The 24775-nt window shown below is 35.6% G+C and overlaps 1 protein-coding gene across 1 annotated transcript; it reads right to left on the minus strand.

The window, feature by feature from the left end:
- Window positions 1-509: 509 nt before the first annotated feature.
- Window positions 510-22005, minus strand: LOC121417618. The gene is made up of 13 exons (XM_041611353.1): window positions 21808-22005; window positions 15478-15625; window positions 14711-14778; window positions 11575-11700; window positions 11044-11103; window positions 8528-8680; window positions 7068-7193; window positions 6279-6351; window positions 5579-5688; window positions 4655-4736; window positions 3058-3155; window positions 1242-1284; window positions 510-682 (listed from the first exon to the last, which is right to left on the minus strand). The coding sequence occupies exons 3-13, from the start codon at window positions 14741-14743 to the stop codon at window positions 510-512; spliced, it is 1077 nt and encodes a 358-aa protein (XP_041467287.1). The 5' UTR covers window positions 14744-14778; window positions 15478-15625; window positions 21808-22005.
- Between the last annotated feature and the right edge of the window lie 2770 nt (window positions 22006-24775).

Consider the following 24775-nt stretch of genomic DNA (forward strand, 5'->3'; position numbering starts at 1 on the left):
TACAAAATCTTGATTGAACCTGTTATCTCTTACGTAACACGCAATCGGAAAAAAATGAATTGATAAATCCAGTAGTTATTATATTCATGTTGATAATCACTCTACAAAAAAGTCTTTAAACAATTGGCTATAGAAACGGGGAAGGAGGGGGGAGGGTCCGCCCACTTTTTTTCAACAAAGGTACAAAAAAACGTAAACTTGATAATCTGATTGTGAATTTTGCATGGTCAGTCCCCTCCCTCTACTTTCCGCCCACGCGCCAAATTTCAAAATTCGTCCCATTGCCAAAAGTCATTAAGGAATTTCGCACTGCGATGAAGAACGCATCCGAGAACACAGAAAATAATATGTTAATATCTCAGAGGTCATAGGGGTAGATTTAGAATTGTAACAGAGTTTTTGGTTTAGAATAATGTTCAAGTAATGATCAGGGTTACTTTATTTAGTTTTGGAGGTTAGATTTTATGCCCGATTTTATGTTTGGTTCAACGTGCCTATTTTCCATCGGATTAATTGTCGCCGGAGCAAATATCATGGAACATAATCGCCCAGCCTACCTTCATCGTGATTCTGCATTCCTTTCGTAAAGCCCAGACTGGGATGAATAGACTAATACCATGGGCAGGTAGCATGATTGTACCTCCTCGAGATGGATGGATCATTTGACTAGACATGTCTGGATCTGATAATAAAAGGGTTAATACTGGCTTGTTAATAATTAAGGTTTGTTATAATAATACATGAGATTTGTATAGCGTACTTTCCATCTTGATTAGATGCTCAAGGCGCTTCAGAGCAGAACAACAAAAACTATTTACATAATATGTGTGAACGATAAGTCAATGTCTATCCAAAAGCACTCTTATACAGGTATGTTTTCAGGTTGCCCTTGAAGGTAGCTACTGAACTCTGGGTTTTCAAACTCTGTGGTAGACAATTTCACAGGCTAGGCCCTGCATGAGCAAAGGCATTCCCCGTTATTCAAATTGTTATACAATTTACATTTTATTTCAAAGATTTTTCAGGAATAAAAACAAAATATTCCCTTTTCTTGTTTGTTTGATCGTTGTTTTTGTTTTTTTTGGGGGGGGGGGGCATAGCCCCAGGCCCTAATCTGATGTAGTTGACACCGAAATCTTGATTGTACACCATGTGTACAGTGAACGTTATATAAACGCACTGTATGAAACATTTAGCCCCGAATTATTGAATTTTGTTAATACCACTGCCAAGATACATACCGTAATTATCTGGGTCTTCTTCCATATCATCGAAAAATGAATCCTAATAAAAAAGCACACACACAAAAAAATAATGATTTAAATTCAACTAGGAACAAAAAGTGTCCACACTTTTATCATATTGTAAACACACTGCAAACATTGTGAACAAGCAGTGAATACACACACTGTGAACACAATGCAAATAGACTGTTCACGAACACACTGTGATTTATATGTGAACTCACTGCGAACACATTATAAACTCACTGTGAACACACTGAACTCACTGTGAACTCAGAAATCACTGTTCACACACTGCACTGTAAAAATGAAGTGCTAATTTAGCACTTACAGTGCTTGTATAGTGACTGCACTACGGGTGCTGAAAATCAGCACTCGCAGTGCAGTTACTATGCAAGCACTGTAAGTGCTAAATTAGCACTTCATTTTTACAGTGTGGAAACAAACTGTTCACACACTGTGATATGTCTGCGAACTCACTGCAAACGCACTGCAAATACACTACGAACTCACTGAGAACTCACCCTGAACACACTATGAACACACTGCAAATAGACTCTTCACGAGCACAGTGTGATATGTCTGTGAACTCATTGCGAACACACTGCAAATACACTATAAACTCATTGTGAACACGCTGTGCACATACTCCAATACATTATATACTCAATGTGAACACACTGCAAATACACTATAAACTCAATGTGAACACACTGTGAACATACTGCAATACATTATATACTCAATGTGAACATACTGTGAACACACTGCAAATACACTATAAACTCAATGTGAACACACTGTGAACATACTGCAATACATTATATACTCAATGTGAACACACTGTGAACACACTGCAAATACACTATGAACTCAATGTGAACACACTGTGAACATACTGCAATACATTATATACTCAATGTGAACACACTGTGAACACACTGCAAATACACTATGAACTCAATGTGAACACACTGTGAACATACTGCAATACATTACAAACTTACTGTGAACACATTGGAAACAAACTGTGCACACACGGTGATATGTATGCGAACTCACTGCAAACAAATTTCAAACACACTACAAACTCACTGTGAACACACTGTGAACATACTGCAAACACATAGCGAACCCACTGAGAACACACTGCAAAAAACACACGGTGATATGACTGTGAACTAACTGTGGACTACCTCTGAACACACTGTAAACTCAGAAATCACTGTGAACATATACTACAAACACATTACAAACTCACTGTGAAAACACTGTGATCTCACTGTAAACTCGAAAACCAGTTTGAACACACTGTAAACACAATTACTGCAATCATATTACAAATACAGTGTGAACACAATGCAAACAAAATGTTCACATACTGTGATATGACTGTGAACTCACTGCAAATATACAACAAACTCACTGTGAACACAATGTGAAATTACTGTGAACACACTGGAAACAAACTGTGCACATACTGTGATATGACTGCAAACTCACTGCAAATACACTGCGAACACACTACGAACATACTGTGAACCCGCCGTGATTATACTGCAAATACACTCTGAACACACTACGAACCCACTGTGAACAACCCGTGAACTTACTGCAAACACATCTCATTCAAACGCACTACAAACTCACTGTGATCACACTGTGAACAAACTGTGAACACACTATGATACCGTGCTTTCGCTGCGGGGAAGGGACGAACCATCATAATGAAAGACAATACATGCATACCCCCCCCCCCCAAAAAAGGGACATGACAACGTACAATACAAAATGTTAGTAGGCCTATACGAACCCGAACGGCTGGTTTCTCAAGACGACTATGTGGAGGGAAGAGTCTAGAGTCAGACACCACATCTCCTCCGCTTGCTCCTGCTCCTAATTCGTCCAAACCTGAAGATGTAAATAATGAAAATGATGAAGAAGAGGATAGATATAATAATTATCATTATTTTGATAATAGTGATAATAATAATCATTATCATCATTTTTATTATACATGAAACATAATTTGAATAACGGACACATGTATTTTTTTTAATGCGAGGGAGCAAAACCGACATCTTGTGTCATTTTTGTTATAGATGTCAGAAAGAGTTTAATTTAGCAAATAGATATACTGGTGAAAGTCTCATCCAAGCCTTATCGCTCACGATGGTAGTATTCTGCAATTTTTGAAGAAAAAAAACCTACCACCAATGGTTCGATTTATAGGTTAGCCTACATATCACGCTTCATACAAATATTAGATTTTACTAATTGTTGTTTTATTATGTACCATTTAGTCATCGGGTCATGATTTTTTTTTATTCGGAATAGCAGTAACTCAGACAAAAGCAAATACGAATCATTGTAAAAAATAATGGTCCGTATTCTGAACTCGGGTTCATATTTAACCCTGGTTAAAGTTGTGGTTTAAATATGGAAAGCCAATTGGAGCAATCCCTGACAGTACAAATTCAATTTATAAACTAATTTGACAACCAAATTGTTCATAATTGTCTGGGAATGATAACTGAACCACTTTTCTTCATTATTAAAGCCCAAGGAAACGAAAGAGCAAACATACGAAATATACAATATAAACAGATTTTTGTCTATTATTTTTTTGGCTCCCTATACTTTTGGCACAGAGTTAGACCGTGCAGGCCATTTAAGACTAAACTAAACTAATGGGATGTGGAAAGAAACTTGAAAATGACTGCAAGTCATTTAAAGGGGAAGTTCACCCTGACAAAAAGTTTATTGTAAAAATAGCAGAAAAAATAATAAGAAATATTGACGAAGGTTTGAGAAAAATTCATAAAATAATTAAAAAGTTATTAGAATTTCAATTATTTGATTTGTGACGTCATATGCGAGCAGCATTACTACATAGCGAATGGTAAAAAATCAATGAAATGTCATTTTCTCAGAAAATTGAAAATGGTTTTTACTGTACGTTTTGTATATCAATAGACAAATCATTTCACACCCGATCATGAATAGAAAACAAAATTAAGTCATCAGCAACCATATAAAATTTGAAATTCATGCATTTTATATTACATAACACATGGGGCAGCTGCTCGTTTATGACGTCACAAATCAAAAACTTTGAACTCTAATAACTTTCTTATTTTTCAACGGATTTTCCTCAAACCTTCACCAATATTTTTTATTATTTTTTCTGCTATTTTTACAACAAAGTTTTCTTCAGGGTGAACTTCCCCTTTAAGGTCATGGAATCAATCATAAAGATCCATCGACAAGAATAAATTAATTTGCTTCATTTGAAATCAACATCACTTCTAAATTTGCAACTAAAATTTGTAATTGATTGCAAGGCTTTTCTTGCAACTCCCCCTTAGACTTCCATTAGTTCCAGATTACATTAAAATTGAATGACTTGCCTTGTGAAACACTCCTTGGGACAGAGGATGGCTCATGAAGCTCTTCTAACATGTCTAAGTCTTGTGTAGGCCCAACTGTGGACTATTATCAGGCAAAAAACAATGGTATGAAGAATATATTAAAAAGGTGTTTTCGACAAACGATTATAAGCGACATCATACACGATGTTTCCAAACCTACTTAAAATTTACGATGATTGAACGGTGATCATATCCGGACACCCATCCCCTGGACGTCCGCCCCGCGGACATCCACCTTCTAGGATCACTACCGCTTAGGACAACCACCCCCTTTATTCGAAATGTCTTTATATTCTTTATTCATTTTATTTGTATTGTAATGGTACAATGATTTACTGAACTATATCTAAACCAACATTTGTATGTATTGGAATGCCTAGCTTTAATCATTCCGGTGTCTTGTAAATCATTTGTCAGGGTACTGTGAATTAATGAAACGGAGACAAGTAACACATAACGTAATATTCAATTGTAAATTTATATAATTGTCATGGTCGGAAAAAAGGTTACCTATATATTTCAAATGTCCTATTTTTCTACAAAGTTTTATATTCATGGGCATATTTTAAATAATTGTTTAATGTTCATTATCATTAACCAATCTTGACGTTTGGGCAAAAGTTCAACTTTTATCCTCACAGTTGTTATAGAATTTCTGGATTATTTCTTTCAGTAATAAGCTGAAGAAGGGGGAAAACATACAAAGAACGCAGCAATACCATAATTATTCCTTGTACTCCAACAATGTACAGCTTCTAACCATTTTGTGTGTGTGTATGTTTAAAATAATCATTTTAGGAATCGCTTTAAGCTTTCATTACATTATGGATTAGATTTTTTAATTCAATTTATTCGTACCGGGAGACAGGAAAATCAGGTAAAAAGATTCAATGATCTGCTTACCTTTACGTTAGGCCTACTACTAAACTTTCGCATGGCACCACTATCCATAATTTGATAGCCTGTGATTGCATTCTCATCATCCCCGCCTTCATAGCCTGTATTATCGGCACCTAAAATAATATGATGTAGTATATATATATATATATATATTATATACATATATATATATATATACACACACACATATGTATATATATATATACATATATATATAGTGTATTTATCATTGTGATTATTAGCAGATTGGTTTAGATCCTGAAGAAGGGAGTGTGCCAAAAAGCTTGATGAAGACTGGTATTGACCTTGCTACGGCCCTCTCCATACTCTTGATCTCATATATATATATATATATATATATATATATATATATAACTAAATGATACAGAAGGATTAGACATAAAAATGCATATCAGCCCCAAAGCAAAATAAGAACAAACATCTTCGTTGAAGCTTTATTGTACTGTTTTTTTTTCTTGTGCACACACCTTCAGTTGTGATTAATAAGGTCGTATTTATTTATCTATTTAATAAACGTGTATTTATTCATTACGTTAAGTAAATTAATTAATAAATTTATTTATTTCAATAAAGGTGTATTAAGTTCATGAAATAGTATTATAATAATGCGTACGTTTCTTCATTAGTTCATTTATAAAAATCAATTTCCATTTTAATCCATATTTTCTGCAGAATAGTTTACCTTCTGTTTTTTTCTTTGACGCAGTTTCGGACGATGAAAAATGACCTCCATCAAGATTCTGCAGAGACAAATTCTAAGACAATAAAGATGACAATCAGTTTTATGCGCAATCTACGAATCTGGACACCCACCCTCCAAAAAATAGTATGAGACATCAACGGTGTAAAATGAACGTGTTTTATACCTCATAATAAGTAGATATTCCTATGATATATCATGGGGGGGGGGGTCCATGCTTCAGAATGGGGTGGGATGAAAACTGGCCACAATTACAGGATTCCGAGGAATTTTCAACTTTATTTTAATTTAAGGGTACCCCCCCCCCACACACACACACGTCTTTAAAGTAAGCATTATTGCAAGGTACACACAATTTGTGTGGGTGGGTATAGGAGAGTGATATCCGCCCTGGGGTCCGTTTTATAAAGCTGTTCGTAAGCTAAGAGGGGCTTTAAGAACGATTGGTGATCCTTTCTTACGCGCAAAACCATTCGCCCTAAGAAAGGATCACCAGTCGTTCTTAACTTACAAACAGCTTTATGAAACGCCCACCAGTTCTACCAAGTTACTCCTTACTCATCTTCCATTTATAAAATTGTACAGAACTCTTTTAAAGCTGGCAGAAGTATTGGAATATTGTCATCCAGGCAACCGTAACAAATAAAGATATTTCCTTATTGCCACCAACGTAATTTACTCCAAACCGACCGATTATGTCCTATTAAAAAAAACGTAACAGCTTTGATCGGTCTTGAATCGGCCTATCTAGTGTGACTGAGACTAGCTCACCTTTGTTTCCGTCGCCTTTCGACCGAAGCACGTACTCCATTGTACTTCTAAAGCTATTTGGAAGCAGACGATGAACTCGAGGAATGCAACCGCGGCAATCACCCCGTCAATGGCCCGTCTCGTTTCCTTTTATTGGCAAGAAGGTGGTGAAAAGGTTGTAAGCATTGGAGACGAAACAATAAATTTCATTTTTGCAGTTATATTTGATAAGGTCCATGGGCGGAAATCTGAGAGGGGGGGGGGGGGGGGGTGGGGCGGACCTTAAATTTGAGGTAATTACCTCAAATTTTCCAGCTCCTTGTCCCCCAACATTATGGGAGAGATTTCCGCCCCTGATCAGGTCTGAGCCAAAGAGAGGGCGATGGGGGGGGGGGATTGCGAGGGCAGAGCCAAGAAGGGACGGGGTCACGACGTTGAATGTTAAGCCCTCCCCCAAACTGAGACTTTTTGGTTGCGGTTTTTTTCCGCCTGTCACCTTTTTTTCTATAAACCAAAATGCTCTTTACTCCTAAGTAACGATTTTCATTGTTTTTCAAGATAATATATTGGTTTATTTTTCTTGCTTTTGTTTTTTAGAAGACAAAATGATTTTCTTTTTTTGAGTGATATCCCGTCCCACCTTAGTAACTTTTGAATTTCTGGGACATAACACGTCTCCTTACAATAATAATGGATCCTTAGCTGCATTGCCCAAACTCGAAACCTTTGATTTTAATTTTGTTTTTGCTCTTTTGTCATTTTATGAAGGCCTATACTGATAAGGGGGGGGGGGTAATTGAGGATCTGCCCCAGTATTTATCTTGTTCAAATAATTATATATCCATGTAAATCTGACAGACGAAACATGTAAATTGTACATTCTCAAAAAGACTGGACCTCTAGGAAGAACAGAGCCATTATATCAAAGGCTCTGAATATAGTGATCCATCCGTATATTTTTATGTGCATATTTATATATTTAATATCATATCTTGTGCAATGTATTTTATTGTGATTATCATATGGTAAATAAACCAAACCAAACCAAATATGTGTGAAAGATTTGTAGACGTTTGGTTTATTCGAACAGGATACAGAAAACGGGACACGGACCAAATGAAATAAACTTGAAATTTATATATATTTTATTACGGTGTCTTCAGGGTGTAAGCAAATTCTGATCAATAAAAAAAGTTGCTTAATTAGGCAATTGCCATAATTCATTAGCATTACAGCTATTAATGATGACAACAATGCAGTGCTGGGAACGCTTTTTTAATGGTGGTGCTGAAGTAAATGTGACAAGCCTTAAAACAAGTTTTTCACTTCAAAATGAAGGTCATTTTGGTTCCTAGAAATATGAAAAAGAAGGCTTCACTTCAAGACAAAGTTCATAAAGTACATTTCTCCAATTTTGTCACACCTTTCAGAATTACAGGGGGTGCTGCCTTATGATTACAGAGATGATTTGGACGACTCACCAACTGTTCACAAGAAAATGACGAACTCATCACACCCGGTGTGCACATTGAAGCATCTTCGGAAGCAGCTATAGAGCAATAGAGAGCAGCTAATGCCAACGAAATAAGACTAGATATACAAGATAATACCCTGTAGAACGTATGCCTGGTATGCTAATGGGAAAAAGTGAATATTAATGTAATATAACATAATATAATACAATATGATATGATATTATAGTAATATTATATGATAAATTAATATCTGTAAGAAATATTAAGTACGATTTCAACCAGCATGAGGCTAAATTACATGTGTCAAACCAAGATGTGGCAGTATCTTACCCAATGCGGGAAGGATATTATCTAGTAAGTTTAAAAAATAAGCAGGGATTACTTTAGAATGAGCAAACTTTTTATCACAGTTGATAAATAAAATGCCCAAAAGAAATGTCCAATCTTGGTTGGACACATAATTACCCTCATGGAGCATTTTTACCCAATATCTTATTTTTAGATATTTTTTAGTATAGAATCGGCTTGATAATCACTGGAAGGATGCTGCTTTTATGTACAATTTTGAGTAATGGAATTTCAGTCTTGCCACATGCACCTAATTGAAACTTATAGTGTGGAGCTTACACTTTATTTCCTTGGACCAATGAATAGGCTACGAGCATAGTTTGATTAAAATAAAATAAAGCATGTACATTAAATTGCAAGTTGGAAGAAAAATTAAAGATCACAGAACGTTATTTCTAATATTTGAGAACAATGTTTCTATAATTCAAAAACATAATAGCATATGCCTGGTAAAATTAAAGTGAAATAAAAGTACCTTTTGTTTGCTTAATTAAAAATCATCATAATATTTAACATGTTTAGTGTGCTCAAATGTTGCATAATTGTATCAGGTTATTGTAAAATTGCCCTTTTCCTGTCTTGTGATTTGATTTGAAATGTATTGTTATTGAGAATATCACGCTTACATGCCAATTTCAACCTTCTGACTAACATCTGCGTGCATTTGTTGAAATCAATACCATTGTTAAATTGATTTTTTTAAATGCAAGTAGGAAGAAAAATGAAAGATCACCGGATGTTATTTCTAAAATTTGAGATAAAATGTTTCAACAATAAAAAAATATCACTAGAAGGCCTTTCCTATATGTAACTCTAAAGTTGTTTCTTTTAAATAATTCAAAATTAATGGTCAAAGGATTAACAAATGAGAAGTGCACTAGAAAGTGAAAGGCTATACACTATAAAAAAAAAATGTTGAGTAAAAGTGGTCCATGAGGGTAATTATGTGCCCAACCAACATTGGACATTTTTATTTAGAAGTGTGATGAACATTTTGCCCATTCTAAAGTAATAGCTGTTTTTAACCTCACTGGACATTATGCTTCACGCACTGGGTAAATTACTGCCCCAAATTGATTTTATACATAATTACCCTCGTGCTGGTTAAAATTTTACAGAGTATGTTTATTTTCAAGTGTACATAACAATAATCCATTTAATACTGAAGATGTTTTAATGTATATTTTATCAGTACAGACCTGGCACTTTGAGAGAATAATTTTTGATATGTAACATGTTGGCAGTGATAAAAGGGTGTCACCACTTCACAGGCATTGCTTTTAGTGGACCCTCTGATTTCCATATGCTCTATTTGGTGCTGAACTTTTATATAAGTCCTACTTGCACTCACCGATAATGTTCACCCTTTAATTTGAATCTGATCTGATTAATTGGTATCATGTTCAAATGTAAATGGAATAAAAAAGACTCTGAAAAATACCCGGCATAGAGAAGACCCACTAAACCATTCAGATGATAGTATATTAATAAACACATAAAAAATCTTACAAGATATGTGGAACATTACACTCATAAAAAATGTTGGGCAACATACTGTCCACAAAACAATTGGTTAAAACTTTATCAATTTATTTGTAGTTTTAAACCAATAATGTGTGCTTTTGGGTGAAAACTACACATTATTTGTTGAAAACTACCACAATTCTTTAAGTAATCGTTGTGTGGACAGTATGTTTCCAACATTTTAAGAGTGCACCTAAGACGCAGATGAACATTTATTCAGAAACTAACTACGAAAAAAAGGTTTAGTATATATTCTTTTACACAACTGACAAGAAAAAACATCTTAAAGAGTAAGAACAATATCAATAAACAAATATGCCAAATACAACAAATATCCAATTCTGGGTAGTTTTAAACCAATAATGTGTGTTTTTATGTGAAAACTACACATTATTGGTTGAAAACTACCCAGAGTTGGATAAGGTTTTAACAAATTGTTGTGTGGACAGTATGTTTCCAACATTTTAAGAGTGCACCTAAGACGCAGATGAACATTTATTCAGAAAGGAACTACGAAGACAGGTTTAATATATATTCTTTTACACAACTGACAAGAAAACAACATCTTGAAGAGTTAAAACAATATCAATAAACAAATATGCCAAATACAACAAATAATGCATAAGTTTTGTAATACTTTTAATGCTTACCAAAAGAGCAATTCCTCTTCTGGAAAAACATATTCCAATGATCCCTGTTGGACCAAGTATCTGTTAGAATATAATTATGATAAAAACAATAACAACAACATTAATGATGATATTGATAGACAATAATCATAACTAAAATAATCGTATTTATGACAATAAAAATAATCGTAATTATAACAATAATGATACTGATTATCAAAATATTCATTTTTTTAAAATTGAATTCTGTATCATATTGTCGCCATAGCCAATTCTAATTCGATTAAAATCTTTGTACTTGAATAGACAGATGATGTTGTTAACCATTCTTGATTTTACAGAAATATCATAGTTTACTATGACATTGAAATAGGAACAAAATATTAATTCAATGTTTTAAATACATATATTTACAAACTTACAATTTAATTAAAACAGCTTTCTAACAGTTTACTCTTGAAAAATAAATAGTATTTGTCATCCTTAATGATTATTAAATAGATTGGAAAGGATGATCTCTTACGGCAACAACACATTGTGCATAATACCTACCAATATACAAACGATAATTGGAGCAGCAAAATATGACCATTTGCATGACAATACAATGGCAACGATGCCAAATATTATTAGAAAACCAGTTCCTGAAATTTGAAGAGCAGCTGGTAATTTGGACACCTGGGAAACAACAGAGAAAAACAAAATACCACAATTTGAAAAAATATACCGTATTATTAAGTATCGTTTGAATTTTAAAACAAAATTCTAAAAATATAAACAGTGTGCAATTTCTAATATTTATTACTTAAAAGTTGAGGGTTTTCGTTTTTCTTTTAATTCAAACCAGTACTAGTCTTCTTTAGTTGAATAAAAATATACACACATATATAGGTACACAAACAAAAGTTTTACAAGTTATTTAGTATTGAATTCTCTTTGCTCATATTCATATACAAATTTTCCTTTCGTTTATTTCTCTCATTATCATATTTTTTTCAGAACATATATGAACATAATTCACAAATCATAAAACTTCATCTTTTTTCATTGTAACTAATGTTATCTTGTGACATTTGTAAAAAAATATAATGCATTATTCACCATCAAATTAATTTCTCTTTCTTTTTCTTTTCTTAAACCGTAAACAATATGCTGAGGCTTCAAACGAAAATTTTGAATTGGACATTTTCTTATGAGTGCTTCGACGTATTTCCAAAACTCATCAACCTCTGCACACAACCAAAACAAATGTAATAAATCCCTCCTCAAATCATTGCATTCACTACACATATCTGTGTTTCTTAAATTCCAGTTTTTAAGTTACAGAGAGTTGTTGTTTAACTTAGTGATTAAAACAATGAAATGAAGATGGGCCGGCCATCTTACAAGATCACATGACAACAGATGGACCAAACGTATCACAAAATGGAGACCATGGCTAGGATCAAGAAATCGGGGTAGACAAACACTAAAATATATATTTTGTATTGTTTACACTGAAATGTATTTTTAATATTATTTGCCGAATAAATAATGATAATAATATAGTGACGAGCTCACAAAGTTCAATATAATGGCACAAAGTGGATTGCTTCAGCATAAGACCAGGACCTTTGAGATCAACTTGATGAGGCCTTCGTCCCGCAGTAGGCTAAACACGATTGATATGATGATGATGATTTTTAACTTTTTAAACATTGATTTCATTGTGTATACACTCCCCTCCAAAAGTTTGGGAACACCTGCATTTAGTGTGTGTTTTTCTATATACTTGGTAGACTTTGTTGATATTCGGGCTCATAGCACAGTTGAATTTTTGTTTTAAAGTGAATATTATACAGCAGTGTAAATTTTGTTATTGATTCAAACAAATTTATACTCTTAAATGGCTGGCTACCAGTCAAGATGGCATTCTCTCAAAATGCTAACTTATTTTATAACATGCAGTTATTGCAGTTATTCAGAGCTTTTACACTAATACATGTGCAACTTCATTCATTTTTCCTTTTCCTAGTCAGAAGTCAGACACAAAAATAAAATTTAACAATACTCAGTGTTCCACTGATATGGAAAAAAAATTAAATAAATTTTATTGTATAAACGTAAAAGACAATAAATCATATATTTCTTTTAAATAACCACAATAACAATCAAAAGGGCGTCAGTTTTTTTTTCTTGATCATGGAAACTCATTTATTTACTGGTTACTGGGGCGGCCAATCAATGATTTCCAGGACTTGTTTCTCTTCCTTTTTCTTCAAGTAGTCTTTGCATATACTTGACGTGTGTTTTGGGTCATTGTCTAGCTGGAAAGCGAATCCTTCTCCGATCAGGTATTTCCCAGAAGGGATGGGCTTCCGTTGTAGGATTGAATGATAGCAGTGCTGGTTGAGGATACCCTCTACTCTGTGCAAGCTACTTACCTCTCCTGCACCAAAGCGACCCCAAACCATGACGTTACCACCACCATGTTTCACAGTTGGCTTGATGCATTGGGGTAGCATCTTTTCTCCCTTTCGCCGTCTCACATAGGTACTTCGCTTGCTGCCAAACACCTCGAACTTTGATTCGTCACACCAAAGAACCTTCTGCCACTGCTCCAAAGACCAGTCTTTATGCTTGCTAGCACAAGCAAGCCTTTTCTTCCGGTTCTTTTCTTTGAGGAGTGGTTTCCATGAAGCCACACGGCCCATCAGCCCTGCTCCACAGAGACGCGTCTTCTAACAGTTGAAGAACATACAGGCATCTCACGGGTGTTGTTGAGGTCAGCTGTAATCTGTGGGCAAGTCAGGCAACGGTTGCGTAGACTGCTCACCCGAATGTATTAATCTCAGCAGGACATGTTGTTTTGGCCTACCACTTTGTCTACTGTCCCTATTAGACCCAGTGGCCTCTTTGCATTTCAGGCTGTAGTGAACAGCATGGATACTGATCTTGAGTTTCCTGGCTATTTCTCGCATGGAGTAGCCTTCTTTCCTCAAAACTACAATTGACTGACGTGTTTCCAAAGAAAGCTGTCTTGTCTTAGCCATTTTAATTTTGTGACTGACTTCTGACTACGAAAAACTGAATAGGCAAAATGAATGAAGGTGCACTGGAATAAGTGTAAAAAACTCTCAATAACTTTTGAGTTCATGAATTTCGAATTGCACTGATGTCAACTCCACTTTCATGCATTTTCTTTAAAGGATTAGGAATTTGTCAAGTTCAGATGTCAGTTTTCCAGGATAAAGATGCAGATTTCCATAAATTAACTGTCTTATGAACAATACTGAGCAACAAATTCTGAGGACATCACAAAATAATGGGAAAAATTTCAGAATAGAACCCCAAACAGAACAATGTTAAAAGAAGTTAGCATTTTTTAGAGAATGCCATCTTGACTGGTAGCCTGCCCACCTTGGCAGTTGGCAGCTGCACGTCTCCTAAGAGCTTTTAATTTGTTTGAATCAATGATAAAATGTACACTGGTGTATAGCCTTCACTTTAAGACAAAAATACAGCTGTACTATGAGGCTTAGCTTCAGTAAAGTCTATCAAAGTTTGAAAAAAACATACACTGAAGGCAGGTGTTCCCAAACTTTTGGAGGGGAGTGTATATAAACAAGTTTATCAAAAAGGGAATAAAACAGAATGAATACATATATACAAAAAATAAAAATGAATAGATTAAGGTTTAAATGCTTACCCGATGAGGCGTTTTACTATGTCCATCTGCCATTGTTTGAAAGTTACATGTTTCATCGGCTCCAGAAGCTATAAAATGAAGTGAAATGTGGTTGAAAATCAGTTCTGGCTTTGGTGGGGTAGATTCTTGATGGTATCGCACTTTGACTGAGCAGCAACGTAATTGTGATCCTTGATCCTCTCATCACCGAATGAAATCGGCACAACGTCATCGTTATCTATTTTGGCATCACCGCTAGTATAACCGTCATCATCGTCAATCATCATCATCACCATCATCATCATCATCGTCATTTTCCCCCACGAATTCAAATAAAATGCTTTATCGCGTACTCACATAAAGGGCAATATACCTTATAATCATATTTCATGAATTCACATACAAATGCTTTACTTTACAATGCATTAAAAAAACACACTCATTTTATTTACCTCGATGCATTTTAGTCATGTTAGTGTGCATTCACGTCAACGAGTTATCATGCTTCCATGCTAAAACAAAACAAAAATGTTGTTTCACCATCAATCTACAAAGTAGAGTCGTTTTTGCTGTACTAAATATTTCGTTTACTTTTATTAGATGTTCCATCACTCTCATAATAAGTCTGAATTAACGTATACCAATCCCCTTTCTCTTTCGTTTCGTCTTCGCCATATTTTTATCTTTTTTGAACGTCACTTCCTTCTTTAACCAACTATTGCAGAAAGTGCAGATAGGTCCTATAATGTTACTTCCAAGGCAGATAAACCTACTCTTGTTTTTCTTACCTTCGAATTCTAAGCTAATCCATTCTCATCCAAAATTTGAATTTATTATGTTGAAAGTTGTAAATCCATTCAGAGCTGCAATTTGAAAAGACTATAGGTGGCGTTTACGGCTTTTATCGACCTACTCCAAATACGATGCAAGCGGCGTCTGTATTATCACCAAAACACACACACACACACACACGTATGTACATGTATAGAAAAACACCGAAATGAATTCCAATTTTCCATGCATGCCTGCGTAAAGTAGTATAAATAGGAGGGGGACACGATAAACAGATATGAATAATCTATGCATAATAACTCGATGAATAGAGGAACATTCATGTGAATAGCAATGAAACTAGCGCTTTCAATGTTAACAGAGTAGAACGAATGCATAATACTAAATAAAAGCTGGCAGTCGAAAAGGTCCGATGCACTGGGGCAATCGACTCCAGGCCGATCAAATCTATTATGTTACATTTCAATGACATACCATAGTTCGGTATGGAGTCGGTTTCGTCTATGTGACTGTAACGTTAACACGCCTTATTTTCATGATCTGATGTTACTAAGCTAATGTCAATCGAACTCACTGAAGTTTCATTTTCAGTTCTGTATTGTTCAGTGTTCTTTTCTTTTAGAGATTTTTGGGGGGATTTTTTCGGCGGGGATAAACAAGACTACTATAAGCATTTGAGATGTGGATATGGCGACGGCATGCTCAAAGGTCAAGTCCACCTAAGAAAAATGTTGATTTGAATCAACATAGAAAAATCAGACAAGCATATAATGCTGAACATTTTATCAAAATCGGATGTTAAATAAGAAAGTAATGATATTCTAAAAGTTTCGCTTATTTTTCACAAAATAGTTATATGCACAATGCTCATACAAATGAGAGAATCGATGATGTCCCTCACTCACTATTTCTTTTATCTTTAATTGTTTGCATTCATGGGAGGGAAAAGGGTATTTGGATGAGAGACCACTATATCATCTGTGGAACCAATTTTGTAGATCTCGTTATCATTTTTGTTAAAGTCAGCACTGACCATTGCCTGTGGAAGTTACACGATCAATCTACAGAAGCCCGACATGACATTGTTTACTGTAGATACGGTATTCAACATAACTGAAACTACACGTACAAACCCTTATTCATATACTTATTTACAAAGAATTCTGTCACGAGAAATTAGCAATTCAAGAATAGGACAAAACTAGTAACTATGCCCCTCGCCCTTATCCGGCTCTTACTACATACTACAACATTGACAATCGTTAGAATGCTATTGTAAAGTATGCAGATTATGTATCGTGTTCAAAGTGGATAGGGGCTCCACGTCCCACTAGTAGTACTTGCTATTTCTGTGGAGTCCTTTTACCAATGAAGTATTTATGACAAGCTACCCTATATCAATGTATTTTGACATTATTTGGTTTTAAATTCAGTTTAGTTATTGTACTATTCCCAAACACTTAAAGGGGAAGTTCACCCTGAAGAAAACTTTGTTGTGAAAATAGCAGAAAAAATAGTAAAAAATATTGGTGAAGGTTTGAGGAAAATCCGTTAAAGAGTAAGAAAGTTATTAGATTTCAAAATTTTGGATTTGTGACGTCATAAACGAGCAGCTGCCCCATGTGTTATGTAATATAAAATGTATGAATTTCAAATTTTGTATGGTTCCTGATGACTTAATTTTGTTTTCTTTTCATGATCGGGTATGAAATGATTTGTCTATTGATATACAAAAGTTACATTGAAAACCATTTTCAATTTTCTGAGAAAATGACATTTCATTGATTTTTTACCATTCGCTATGTAGGAATGCTGCTCGCATATGACGTCACAAATCAAATAATTGAAATTCTAATAACTTTTTAATTATTTGATGAATTTTTCTCAAACCTTCGGCAGTATTTTTTATTATTTTTCTGCTATTTTTACAATAAACTTTTTGTCAGGGTGAACTCCCCCTTTAAAAGGGCAAACTTAGCATGTCTTCTTTATTAAGAATTATCTTAAAGAAATGAATATGTATTACAAAATTTACCTAGGTTCGTACAATGTTGACACCCACATTGGAGTGAAAAGAAAATCAGTAGGCCTATGCTTAGATAAGTGTCAATTGCAAGAAATAAATGAATTTACATGCAGTAGGTCGATCTGATTTTCCCTTTTTATTCAATAAAAAAGGTCAGAGCAGTAATAAAAGTTCAAAACTCATTAAATAACCATTCCATAAGGGGTTTAAATATGCGAGCCTACAGTCTTAACATTAATTACACACCTAACTTCTGACATAGGCACACTTGAAGTCGATCACTCAAACTGTTATTTGGTAGTGACAAGAACAAAACATTTATAAAGAATACCTGTCATTTGTTTTAATTCAGATTGTATTGCGTTAAAGAAAACCGATGGAGATAAAAAGAATTGAATGCTAGATACGAGTTGTTTTTAGCTTGTACCTAGAACGTTACCAACTTTCCTTTCTACAAAGCAGGTGTATTGACCATATTGACTGTCTTGTAAAATATCTCAACCAAAAGCTGGACATTTTGTCTTTGTAGACAATGTCTTTGTAGAAAAACACATATGTGGTCAATGGTGGGGGGGGGGGGGGCTATGACAATAAAAGCAAAAAAAACAAGTGGTATATAATATCTTTCTGTTTTCAATATTAAGTAAATCTATCAAAAATAAGATTTTCATTTTAAAAACATACAAATGTCGGTTTACTCGCGACTTACTAGAAACTATGCGCAATCCGCCATACTCTGTCTATTCTAATATTTCATTAGCTCTATATCCATCGAGCATCCGTCCACTGGTATATTTACAGTCATTAATACAAACAGATTCTTTACTGGATTAGAAGGGGGTAAGGGCATGGTTATCAAAACTTAAAAGAGGTTTTGATCCGTAGTGCGTAATATTAACATGTATATGCCCAAACGGGTCAAAGTCTAATAACTCATTAGCAAACGATACTACAAGAGTCCGAACAAAATATTTCTTCAGTTTGATTTGTGCAATTAATCGATTTGAATCAAGCATAGATAAGATGGGAAGTTCACCCTGACGAAAACTTTGTTGTAAAATAGCAGAAAAATAAGAAAAATATCGGGTAAGGTTTGATGAAATTCCATCAAAAATTAACAAAGTTATCAGAATTCCATTTTTTATTTGTGACGTCATAAAGGAGCAGCCCCAAATGTTTTGTAATATAAAATGCACAGTATCCAATGGTTCGAAGTGAATTACTTCTTTTTTTTGGTGCGGGTGTGAAATCGCCTGTGTATTGACATACTAAAGGTATAAAGACACACTTTCAATTTTCTGAGAAAATTTCATTTCATTTGGTTTTTTTTTTACCATACGATATGTAGAAATGCTGCTCGCACATGACGTCGCAAATACAATAAATCAAATTATAATAACTTTTTGTTTTTCATTCTTTGTGATTGATATTCCTCAAAACCTTGCCATTTTTTTTTAAGTTAGCCGCTTTTTATACTACAAAAAAATTTGCCTGGGTGAACTTCCACTTAAATTGTAATGCTGTGTACTATCATATTCATCAATTTTGTGTATGAAAGTATGATGTACACTGTATTTACACTCTAAAACATGAAGTGCCAATTTAGCTCTTAAGGAGTTTTTACAGTGACTATTGCCCTTTGTAGTACACATTTTTGTCGTTCAAATTTTGACTAGACAAATCAGCACTCCGAAGTGCAGTCACTATACAAGCTCCTTAAGAGCTAAATTAACACTTCATGAAGTTAATCGTTGCAATGAATAATATTTATTTTTGGCTTGGTATGTGTTTAAATTGTGGAAATCTGATTGTTCATTGCCTTTCACCTACAAATGACGAGTTGCACGATCCTAAAGAGATGTCAAATTCGCATAAAAAGTACTTTCTTTTTGAATTTCTTAATGACACTAAAGAAACCGTGTTCTGTTGTCTGTAAATACATATTTTTGTATTCTGTCTAATGTTATAGCCATTTTAACTTAACACTTTCTCTTTTGCCCCTTTTGTTTAACACGTTTACCAATACTTCAAGTTCAAATCAGCCTCGAAATGTGTCATGCGAGTCTCAAAAACACATAATAATAATAATATAGGGTATTTATATTGCGCACATATCCACCTTGTTAGGGGCTCAAGGCGCTCCTATATTACCCGGCTAAGCTAGGCTTTCATGGCGCACACAGCTTTTTAAGGAATTACTTCCTACCGGTACCCATTTACCTCACCTGGGTTGAGTGCAGCACATTGTGGATCAGTTTCTTGCTGAAGGAAATTACGCCATGGCTGGGATTCGAACCCACGACCCTCTGTTTCAAAGTCCGAAGACTAATCCACTGGGCCACAACGCTCCACATTCCGTGATTTAGTTTACTAAAAAGTATTTATTAGTATTTTGTAGTTGATAAAAAGTAAGGAGCATAAGGTCTTAACTTCTAAGTCAAACGAACAAAGAAGATCATCAACTGTAAATCCCTTCATTTATGAAAAAACACCCTAAAAAGCTGTCACACGAGTCGCTTTAAGCCGGAATGATTTAGAAAAACGTTAAATGCCATTAATAACACGTATGGACTACAATATGTAGTCCCACATGTTGACTTTACAAGACGTGACTTTAAAATTCCTTTGTTTTAAAGATAAATGGGATGCACGTGATCACAAATGTTCTGTTTGAAGAAAATTTGGCACATTTTACTGTATAAATTATGACATTATATTTCCATCTTAAGTCCGAAATGATACTTGTCACGCGAGTCACAGAGTCACATTTTCAAACGGCAATCGACCCACAACAAGAAATAAGGCGCTAATGATTTTCTGAACATATTTCCAGATGTTTAAAAATACCCTCCATATTTTTTTTAAATCAAAATCTGGTATCTTTTGAGGAAATTTTTATCAAAATCTGGTATCTTTTGAGGAAATTACAAATATAGTTAGCTCATATAGTTAGCTATTTTTGTCTATAGGCGAATCCCGCCACAAACAGCTTTTAGGGTATACGCCTTCTTCCTTAAAGTCATCATGTTCATATTCATATTTTTTATAACGAATTGATTTACGTATGAACTTATGTTTACAAGAAAAAATACGTGATAAAATGGAAGGAAATAAATATTTTATTTGAATTGATAAATTGAATGAATCTTCAATAAATATGGGACGCTCTATATAAATGTATATATTGATTGCTTTTCCTTTTGATGCCTCTCGCTGAAGTATTGCAGTCATAGGCGGTGGAAGCGGGGGGGGGGGGGGGTGGCGAGGGGGTTTTGTCCCCCTACATTTGAGGTAGGGGTGGCCTCCATAAAATTTCTGTTTTTTTGTTTTGCTTGTCAATTTTGTTTCCTGCGTCCCCCCCCCCCCCCTAAATTCAGGTGGACCCCCTGAAATGTTGGTCGATAATTTCTTTTTTGGGGGGAGGCTGCCAAATTTCTTACCTGTGTCCATCCCAAAATTTGAGGTGGAACTCCCCCCCCCTCCCTATTTCTTGGCTTCCGCCGCCCACGACTGCAGTTAAAAAATGTTACAAGACAAAATCAATAATTACGAATGAAGTTCAATATATCAAGTGAAGTGGAAGAGAAACTAAAGCGACTGAACTCTTCATACTACTTTACAGTAATGGACGATGTCATCATTTTATCCTAAGACCGGTAAGTGAACCAAGATGGGCGGTCACAGTACATCAATGATCATCCAATTGTTTGTTTTGTAAGATATGACGTGCGTCTATGGACAAACTTAAGCGAACATATCATCTCATAGGGCATGTATACTATAGGCCTATATACCTTAGGCATTCTATGACGAGCAACTTTAATATAATACTATGAATTGTTATTTTCCACTTATAGTACGTTAACCGATCTAAACTAATTATGAATTCATTTTCCCAAAAAAATTATAATACAAAGCATAATAATTCAATTTACCTGCAAGCTTCATAAAATCCTGCATCATGTGTAGAAAAATATCCTTGTGTGGAATAAACTAAGATTGATAAGGGGGGGGGGGGTGCACACTATATAGCTCCGACTTTTACTAATGAGCCCTTTTCACATTTTTCTAATCACTAACAAATTAATAGTTTTTATTTTTGTAATAGTACGGCACTAAGTATTATTTTAATTTGAAATTTGGTGTTAATGTGTATAGAACACCACATAACCATGATACCAATGGTATTATAGCAAATACTGTTTTGTTTCAATATCATTATATTCATTTCATTTCTTGCAAAAACAGATTGAATATGATCATTTACAAGTGATGAAGAAAATAGCAAGAACTTTCTTACCTTGCACGATACGTGTACCGCCTTCAACGAGCTATTGTTCATTCAATAAAATGTTTCCTTATTTAGTTAGTCACAGAGAACTTAAATCCTTTATTCACCAGTTTTCGTCGCACAACAAACGATTAAGTGGGACTCGATGGTATTTTCCCCTGTGCATTTCTTTAATCCACCCTTCGGAACAAATAACAGGCTTTCTTTTATCAAACGCACACTCTTTAGGTGGTTTCAGACCGCCTCGAAGTTCGCCAGTTCCAGGTATTCTCTGATCGGGAAATTTACCCCGATCAGAAAATACCAGGTATTTTGGTAATGTGAAAGCAAACTACTCGTAATTTCCCCGAAAGAAAATACCCGCTATATAGTAGGTACTTGGCGAAATTACGAGAACTTTTGTGGGGATTTTTCCAAGGTCGTAGGTATTTTGGCGATGTGAAAGCAAATTACGGGAACTTTTAGCCCAGCGTGTCGTTGGGCGCGGCGGCGTGGGTGGCTGCTGGGCTAGTGATTTTGAATCTCCCGCCTTGCCTGCTTATCAGACCACACTGCGCATGCTCGTAACTTCGGGAACTTATACCGAAGGATGTGTTTCGGGGCGGTCTGAATGCAGGAATAATTAACGGGTATTTTTTAGCCTTAAAAAGTTCTCGTAATTTAACGGGGATTCTTGTGATCGAGGCGGTTTGAAACCGCCTTTTGACATAAACGCGCACACAAACACACACTCACACCCACACAAAGTCAAAGTACATTTTCCGTCGGTCATTACTGACATGATAATGGAACAGTTCGCTGACTCCGGTCATGCCGGTTGAGGAGTAAATAGGAAACTACTAGTCCGGGGGCTGGGAGAGTTTATTCAGCTGATCGGGTACAAAAAGGTTTGATGGTCCCATCATGTTAGCATGAAGGTAGTCATCAAGGGAAAGTGTTGCTGCCGGGCCATATCCTGTACGGAAGGCCCCGATGGCCCCAAATAGGGGCCCCAAAAATTGGTTTATTCAGCTGAAAAGGTACATGGCTAATTCTTTTTGCAATGGACCGAGAATATATTGTGATTTCCCAAAATACCCATGCAAGCAACTTTATCCTGTACGGGGGCCCAGACAGTAGGCCCAAAGGGGCCCCGACTAATGGGTTTATTCAGCTGAAAAGGTACATGGCTGATTCTTTTTGCAATGGACCGAGTATACATTGGGATTTCCCAAAACACCCATACCAGCAACTTTATCCTGTACGGGGGCCCAGACAGTAGCCCCAAAGTGCCCATATATCCTGTATATGTCCCACGACTAATTTATCAAGCTAAAAATGTACATGGATAATTCCTTTTGCAATGGAGGCAATATACATTGGGATTTTCAAAAATACCCATGCAGCAATTTTATTCTGTACGGGGGCCCAGACAGTAGGCCCAAAGGGCCCCCGAAATAGGGTTTATTCAGCTGAAAAGGTACATACCTATTTTTTTTTGCAATGGACCGAGTATACATTGGGATTTTCAAAAATACCCATGCCAGCAATTTTATTATGTATGTGGGCCCAGACAGTAGGCCCGAAGGGCCCGCCGAAAATGGATTTATTCAGTTGAAAAGGTACATGGCTATTTTTTGGCAATGGACCGAGTATATATTGGGATTTCGCAAAATACCCATGCAAGCAACTTTATCCTGTACGGGGCCCAGACAGTAGCCCCAAAGTGTCCATATCTCCTGTATAATATGTCCTACAACTAATTTATAAAGCTAAAAATGCATATGGATAATTCCTTTTGAAATGGAAGCAGTATACATTGGGATTTTCAAAAATACCCATGCCAGCAACTTCATCCTGTATAGGGCTCCAAACGGTAGGTCCAAAGGGCCCCCGAAAATAGGGTTCAGCTGAAAAGGTACATGGCTAATTCTTTTTAAAATGGAATCTGCATACTTTAAGGCCCACAAAAATACACATGCCAGCAACTTTACCCTGCCATGGGCAGCATTCTACCTGTGTGGGGTCCAAAACAGAATTCATGCAGGGCCCATTAGAATGGTGCCTTATCAATGTGTATATATTATAAGGCCTCCATTGATAACGATGTAAGGGATGGGAGTGTTCAGGAATATCCATCCGAATTAGACAAAATAGTTTGAGAGGCCGATTACTGTACGAAAACAATATGGCCCCTGAAATTGTGGCTAATCTAGCTCCACGCCCTGAACCTCTTTTTATTGGGATTGCCTGATATTGTATAATGGCAACAACCGCCTATTCTGATTTGCCTTCAACCACTTGTCAGTGCTTCCAGACTACTCTACGTCATGGCTTCCACAACTCAGGTGAGAAATGTTAATTGTACTCATAATTTTATTCAAACCGATTTGACTAATTAAACTATCCGTTGAAAATAATAATGATCAAGCATCATACATTAGTTATCAACAATAAAAGTATTATTATTAAAATTTTATATTATGATCACAACTGCCCTCACTTGCCAGATACAATGTCCCGCCATGCGTGGATCAAGTGGGCCTGGAATGCCCCCCTCCTCTCCTCAAAAGAGGGGAGATAGAAAAGAGAAAAGGGAATGGGACTGAGGGAGAAGAGAAAAGCAGATCGGAAAGGATGAGAGGTGGAAAAGAGAGAAAATGGTGAAGGGTTGAGAATGAAAAGGAGGAAATAGAAAACGAGAAGGGAAAGGGGGAGGGGAGAGAAAAGGAAGGGGAGGAAGAGAGAAAATGAGAAGGGGCATATAGATGGGAGAGAGTGTGAAGGGGACAAAGAGAAAGAATGAGAAGGGAAGAGGTGAGAGAAAAAGAATGGGGAAGAGACAAAAAAAGGAGAGGAAAGGAAAGGAGAGAGAGAAGGAAACTGGGAGAGACTAAAGAAAAGGGACAGCGAACAAAATAGAGGAGAGAGGGAAGGGAAGAGAGAGAGGAAATATAAAAATTAAGAGATACAGGAAGAACAGAATAAAACTAGAGAA

The sequence above is a fragment of the Lytechinus variegatus genome, chromosome 6, assembly GCF_018143015.1.
Source record: "Lytechinus variegatus isolate NC3 chromosome 6, Lvar_3.0, whole genome shotgun sequence".
In the NCBI taxonomy this organism is placed as follows: domain Eukaryota; kingdom Metazoa; phylum Echinodermata; class Echinoidea; order Temnopleuroida; family Toxopneustidae; genus Lytechinus; species Lytechinus variegatus.

Bases quoted from the DNA above. Each gene is read 5' to 3' on its own strand.
- LOC121417618 (XM_041611353.1), bottom strand. From the start codon at position 14,743: ATGGCAGATGGACATAGTAAAACGCCTCATCGG. The intron at 8,681-11,043 runs GTAAGCATTAAA...TTTTCCCATTAG, and splicing joins GAAGAGGAATTGCTCTTTTG to CATACCAGGCATACGTTCTA. The intron at 1,285-3,057 runs GTTCGTATAGGC...CTTTTTTATTAG, and splicing joins TTGAGAAACCAGCCGTTCGG to GATTCATTTTTCGATGATAT.